The 6,899-nt window shown below is 39.4% G+C and overlaps 1 protein-coding gene across 3 annotated transcripts; it reads left to right on the plus strand.

Annotated features, from left to right (window-relative positions):
• The first annotated feature begins 368 nt into the window (after positions 1-368).
• On the plus strand, positions 369-2,470 carry LOC119359402 (probable LRR receptor-like serine/threonine-protein kinase At1g63430). 3 transcript variants are annotated; one of them, XM_037625607.1, is made up of 5 exons: positions 369-483; positions 607-738; positions 828-985; positions 1,076-1,224; positions 2,067-2,470. In XM_037625607.1, the coding sequence occupies exons 1-4, from the start codon at positions 435-437 to the stop codon at positions 1,094-1,096; spliced, it is 360 nt and encodes a 119-aa protein (XP_037481504.1). In that variant the 5' UTR covers positions 369-434; the 3' UTR covers positions 1,097-1,224; positions 2,067-2,470. The 3 variants fall into 3 exon arrangements, 2 of the variants coding, with proteins under 2 accessions (XP_037481504.1, XP_037481505.1); XM_037625608.1 differs by lacking the exon at positions 2,067-2,470 and adding an exon at positions 1,361-1,401; XR_005172518.1 differs by having other exon boundaries at positions 460-524.
• The last annotated feature ends 4,429 nt before the right edge of the window (positions 2,471-6,899 follow it).

The raw sequence follows: 6,899 nt of genomic DNA on the forward strand, positions 1-6,899 counted from the left end.
CATATATATGATGCATTTAGTTCCTTCTCCATTTATTATACACTGTACTGTTTTGACATGCCCAATTATCAAGTACAATCATTTTAAGATATATTACTATACCCCCCCCCCCCTTCTAAAAAGGTATATTGCTATAATGTAGTAGGGTGCTCATTTGATTCACTAAACAAACTTTAGACAATTGGTTGAGCTTCGGCATATCTGCACCTATGTTAGAATCGGATCAAACTCCTACGTTTACTAATACAAATTTTGCCCAAACAAATTGATTATTTTGTCTAACATATATTGTTGCTAATGCGTTCATGCTTTCCTCAGATTCTGATATGCTGAAAAGTTTGCCAAAGTTGAGTAGCCGGGAACTTAAAGTAGCGCGTGAGGATTTTAGCACCATAATTGGCTCAACTCCAGAGATTGTAGTCTACAAAGGAACAATGAAGGATGGACCTGAGGTTTTTGTCATATCATTATGTGCCTTTGAAGGTCATTGGACTAGCGAGCATGAGCTCTTTTACCAAAACAATGTAGTTCGTTTGTCTAAAATTGTGACTCAGAAACACCTTTTAACTCAAATAATAAATAAATAAAATGGGATGAACATTGTAGGTTATGATCTGGCAAGGTTGAGTCATGAGAACATAGCAAAGTTTCTGGGCTATTGCAGAGAGAGTGACCCATTCTCGAGGATGCTACTCTTTGAGTACGCATCAAATGGGACCCTGTACGAGCACCTACACCGTAAGTCTATCTCTTCAATTTCGTTACGACAGAAATATTTTGCATATTCTATGCATTGTAATTTGATCTCATTTGTTTTCTTCCTTTAGATGGAGAAGAGGCCCAATTCTCTTTGCTCAAACGAATGAAAATAGCCATCAGCATCGCCCAAGGTTTAAGGTATCTGCACACCGAGTCGCAGCCGCCTTTCGCTATATCAGAGCTGAACTCCAATTCAGTATACATTATAGAAGATTCTACCCCCAAGGTACTTGCATGGCTTTTCTGTACAAACTGAACTTTGAAATCCACTTCAGACAATTGTTCATGACTTGACAGAAATCATTCTTATGAGCAGGCTGACGACGTCGTCTACTGAAGCCCCACCGGCGACGCGACGGGAGAGCTCCGGCCTGTACGTGGGTGTGGGAAGACAGATCCGCATCGCCAGCCTACACAAGGCCATGTCAACGCCTCGACGCAGGGTTCATCATCCGTCTTCGTCGGGTAAGCAAAGCGATCCACCTTTCCTCTTTCTCATCAGATCCATTTTATTGTGATATTGCATTTAAGTCAACCAATTTTTATGATTCTTTCGGTGTTAAAGAAAATGGATTTTTACCTGAATAAATTTCGTGTATAGATATGTAGAGGATGAACTCAACAAGCGGATCTTTCAAGGTTAATTAGCTTTGCACATTTTATTAAATAGATGCAGTGGCATAGCACCTTCAATATCATGCTTGCACTCACATGTTTTCCAACAGCACCATGAATGCTGCCCAGAATTGCCATGCCTTCCGCTTTCGCTATAAGTTCCTATGCTGCTCCCTGCCCCCTCCTCCTGTCACGTGTGTTGTTTCCCTTGTCATCAGTGAGATCTAGAAAACACAACTGCAAGGTACAGAATAGTTGCCACTTAGTTAGCATTTTAGTTAATAGTGTAGACATGTTAGTAACACTATAATGTTGGACAATAAATGAATTCGACAACATCCGAACGAACTTATCTTGCTTCCAAGAATAGTAAAATCATCTTTAATAATTTCCCTGATTTTGCTTATATTCATGTTTCTTAACATGTTTAGAATGTTGTTTTCTCCAAAATGCAGCGTTTACCTTCCATTTGGAGCATAGGATGCATTTTTTCATCATTTGCTGATTGAAAAAACCATTTTTCTGATAAAACGCAATCCATCAGTTAAGACTTAATTAATTGCCTTCTAGACACACCTTCAAATATATAAAAGTTCTCTGATAAGGTAGTCGTGCGAAGACTGTATTTTTGGTTTACATTGTTAATGTTTTCAGTGACCACAAATTTGACTTTCTTTTTTGCTTCTTTTCAGCTTTCAGGTTCTAAATGAGAAGGTAAGGATGTACTTGAGCTGCATGAGAAGACCCAGTTCCATTATCTCAGAAGCCAGAAGTTTCCCATTTAATATCTTTGGTTCTAAAATTTGTTTAAGAAAATGGCCATTTTGCTATTAGCACCACGATTATGTGTCAATTGTAGATTCTTAATTGTTTAGAATTATTTTATATGTTTGATTCCTTCGGTTCATATTTATTCAACAACAAAATATTTTCAAGATTGGTCCGTTTGAGGATCAAACTTCGAACATGTGAATTGATGTGGCATCAAGCTAAGTCCGTTGATACATTGCTATCCTTTTTTGCTTTGCACAATTAATCTTGTCACTAGAGATGTATGTAAATCCTCTAGCTTTGCTTATTTTATCTTTTTATTTCAGCTTATAGAATATCGTGCCATGCGTTCACAAATTACATGGTCGTGTGGGTGAATTGTTTCTCCCGTTGCAACGCACGGGCATTGTTTCCTAGTTTAAACTTATATCTACCCTACTAATAAACCACGCACGGCTTCTGGTCGTACATCGCTGGTGTTTTTTCTAAAACCCCCCTCTATTTCTTTGAAATCAACCCGCAGTCCCTGTTTAAGTGGCACTCTAGAAAAACGATTCATTTTTACATAAAACCCCCTGTTATTTGGACTATTCAACGCGCGCCAAAGCAGTTTTGTAAAGAAAAAAATAAAACACAACCACGCACAGAGCACAGGGGCTCGCCTACTCTCCCTCTCGCCCATGAAGTCATCGCCGCCGCCGCCGCCGCCCATGCCGGCTGCTTCTGGCGCCTCCGGCGCAGCGCGGCACGCCCCAAGCTGCCCACGGTCGGCGCTTCCCTCCCCTCCATCCAGACTCTCTGCTCCCGGCCTCTACAGCCCGCTCGCAACCACACACCCATGGCTAGGGTTTCGGGCATGGCTTCGCCGGCGCGTCTCAGGTGGTCCCAGGTTCGTCCTTCCTTCCTTCTTGGCCGAGATTCGCTGCCCCTACACCTCGCCTTCTCTTCAAATCCTCTGCTGGAGATGCAGTTGGGGCACGCCATGGGAGTTCCCCATCCACCACGGTCGCCGCTGTCAAGGGATTCTTCAAGGAGATGTCAAGGACGCCATGGACATGCAGCTCCTCAAGGTTTTATCCCTCCTTTCCTCTGATATCAAGTTCTAACAGTATATTAATCCAAGCAACTGTTTTCAGATCAATTAAGGAATCAATCTCATGATGGTTGATGCTTGATGCAGCGGAGGATTGGGCCTCGCATTGTTTTTTCCAGAATTGGGTGTGGGTACTCTGAGTGAGCTAAATCCGTGCATCAAAATTGTAGTCTGTAGCTTTATGTGTTACGTCTTAAGATTGAACTCGAAGATTGCTTTTGGGAGTAGTTTTAGTTGGTAGATGTTTCAGGCTCCAAATACGCACACATTATGTGCTTAGTGTGTGGCATAAACATGATCAGTTTTATGCTTAGAAACCAAATCACTGTCCACCCATTTTATTTCTTCATGAGTATTTTGTGTTGAAATCAGATCACCGTTCACCTGTTCTCGTACTGTTGTCTTTAACTTATTTTGCCGGTTCTCAATAAAATGCTCAGTTCAGGATGTGATTTTCAGTTTTAGGGATTTGATACTTTTGGCACTGAGCAAAAAAAATTCCTCTGAGCGTGTACCTTCAAATGCAAAGTTCTGACAATGATTTCGCATGCGACCACACCGCCGTCGGTCGCTCTTCCTACCGAGTGCCACCCCGCCGCCTCCCCCACTCTCCCCACCTGGGACCTCACCGCCCGCTCTATCTAATATATTTTCCAGTTTTCTTGCAGTCGCCAATACAAATGTCCGCTTGAGTGTCAAAAAGCAGCAGTCATAATGAAAAAAGAGTATGGGTTCGTTGCTACATTGTAGTAGTTATGTACATCTCAAATTTTCAGCCCAGGATTTTTATTTTTACTAATGTGAGTATTTCTTAGTCACTCTTCATCTTCCAGCTTTGACTGAAAATAACTCTCCTGAAAACTGTTGGCAATACTCACAATGTGGTCTACAAAGAAACATTTGATGATCTTGCTTGATAACGTACCGGCGGGCAGAAAATATATCATGTTAGTACCATTCGTAAGCAAACATGTACCTTATTTCTGCTTAAATGTTCTCTGTTTCTTATTTCATAAGTGTTTTGCATTCCCTATAGAAGCTGACCGGCCAAATTTATGTTTACTACACTAGCATAGTCTCTCAAGTACTGCACTCCTGCAGGCCACCCAACCCATATTTAAAATCGGGTACTTTTAGTTCTGACTGCAGTCATATAGATATTCATGTATAAAATTGTTTGCCTTTTGTTCTGGTTAAATCCAGTGATGGTGCTCTAGGTGATCATGCTTCTTAGCCGCTATTAGTGGGCGAAGGCGCAACGTGTACAAGTATATCTTTCCACATAGAAAATAATTCATCTACACAAGCCTTCAGAACAGGGTAGATTTCCTAGAAGGCGACACCCAATAGGTCATTTTTGTACCCAGGTTTCCTTGCAAGCTTAGAATTATCAAATTCTACTACAGTTTATATTTGATGCATGAAATTGACCTCTTAGGAATCACCGGTTCAACAATCTTTTTATTATATGCAACCATCACAGGTCCTGATTTTTTAATTAAATATTCTTAATGTTGAACATTTTTTGTTACGAATTCAGTTCATTATTCAGGATCGCAAGAGTCCAATTCTTATGTGGTTCAGGAAGCACCAATTATAATACGAGTTAGACGGCTATACAACTCAACTTATCTACTGAAACAAGATGCTTAGCGGATCAACAAGATGCTTACAAATATAGAACAGCAGGAGGGTGAAGTGTGGGTATAACATGGCAAATGATAGACCCGGTGAAGAAGGAATGACAGTTGTGCGGAGGGTTAAGGGGTGTGGTTACAACGTGAACATAAGAGAAAGACCCGGTAAAGAAGGATTGAACGTTGTGTGGGCTTTCCATGTATGAATACTACTGGCAGTGTTACAGTGTGCTGATATGTGCTTTGTAAATAGCAGGCCAGGTGGTCCATTAGAAAAGGGCTGGATAGATTATCAAACAATGAGGGAAGCGAGGAAGAGCTCGGGATGACGGCGTAATGATTAGCTGTCTTCAAGTAGAAGATCCGGACAACCATAAGGGCGTGCGATTTTTTTTCCGATGCAATGCATGGGCGCCACGACCGACCTCAACCTTCGGATTTTACAGTACTGTAGTATTCATAGAAGTCTACTTTTTTGTTGTATTCGTAGTAAATTATAGTTAATTGATGACTAACCTGATGAAGGATTTACTGTCCTATAGCTTCTATAATTTACCGCACTATAATATTTTTGATTGTTTGAATGTACAGTGACCTTATGTTTGAATTTACACTACCCTGTTTGAAGTTTTACAATCCTATAACTTCTGTAATTTATAGTAGTAGCTTAAAGGTTGTGATTTTTGTATTTTACAGTGATAGATTTTACACTATACTGTTACCTGAATTTACAGTGCTACATTTTTTACTAGAAGAACTATTTGAAGGAGATTGTGAGAGTACTGACCTACAGTTTGTCTTCTTGGTGTGACTGTAGTTTCCTGATTGTGTAGCTATTCTGTCCCCTTCTTCCTCCATCCTCTTTCTTGTTCTTATCTGATCATAAAGCACACATTGTTACTGGTTGTTTCTCCTTATTTTTACTGAAGTTCCAGTATCTTTGTTGTGATCTGGTTGTTACTGTCTGGAATTTTAGTAAAATGAACACTGTAAAATTCATCAAAGCTGAATGTGTGATACACTTTAAAAGTTACTCTTTATTCGTAGTGAGATGACTGTAAATTTCAACTGAAGCCACTGTTTTTAAAGCTTCATGACGATGAAATGTTTAGTATGTGATTAGTTCATCTTGTGTTGATCATTGTACAGCAGGTTGATGATGACTTTACGGCAGCCTAATTATAAATTTATACTATGTTTGTGTTCAGGAGTTTCTTCCACAAGTATCAACTTCAGATCCTTGAGAATGCCATGTGAATTTCAGGTTTTCTTCCAATAGTATTGTGAAGAAAACAAAACTGTCAATAACCTGGAGAAGGTCGTGAGAGTACTGACCTGGCAGTGTTGCTTTCTGGGCCCTTTCATTGCTTGCTCATGGATCATAGAGCGCATAGGTCATACATACACGTGCCATGTTTGTAGTGCCTGAAAAAATTGGTTGAATGCCCCATTATTTTCAGTCAAGATTTTTTTTTCAGTTGGTGTCAGATTTTTACTGGTTGGTATATTTGATTGAAGGCCAATTCAATTTTAGTCGATTGTAATAGACACTCCCTTTTTTCTAAAACCAAAGTGTTCTCAATGGGGGAAGCCTATACGGCGCTACCGCGCGCACTACCCCTCGTGCGCTGGGCGTTCTAAAGCGCAAGCCCATTTTTTGTTTTTTATTCCTATTTTATTTTTCTTTCTTTTTTCCTTTCATTTTATTTTCCGTTTTCCTTTTTTCTTTCTTCTTTTCTCATCTTTACTTTTTCACTTCTTTGTGAAATTTCTTTTCAAATTCACGAAGATTTTTTTGTTCATCGAATTTCAAAAACTGTTCATCGATGTAAAAAAAAGGGTTCATCGAATTCAATTTTTTCATCGGATTTAAAAAATGTTCATTAAAATTTGTTCACCGACCTAAAAAAATATTCATTAAATTAAAATTGTGTTCATCATTTTCGAAAAAAGTTCAACAAATTCATTTTTTACCAAATTAAAAGTTGTTATTCAAGTTTAAAAAACGTTCATCATTATTAAAG

The sequence above is a fragment of the Triticum dicoccoides genome, chromosome 2A (assembly GCF_002162155.2).
Source record: "Triticum dicoccoides isolate Atlit2015 ecotype Zavitan chromosome 2A, WEW_v2.0, whole genome shotgun sequence".
NCBI lineage: Eukaryota > Viridiplantae > Streptophyta > Magnoliopsida > Poales > Poaceae > Triticum > Triticum dicoccoides.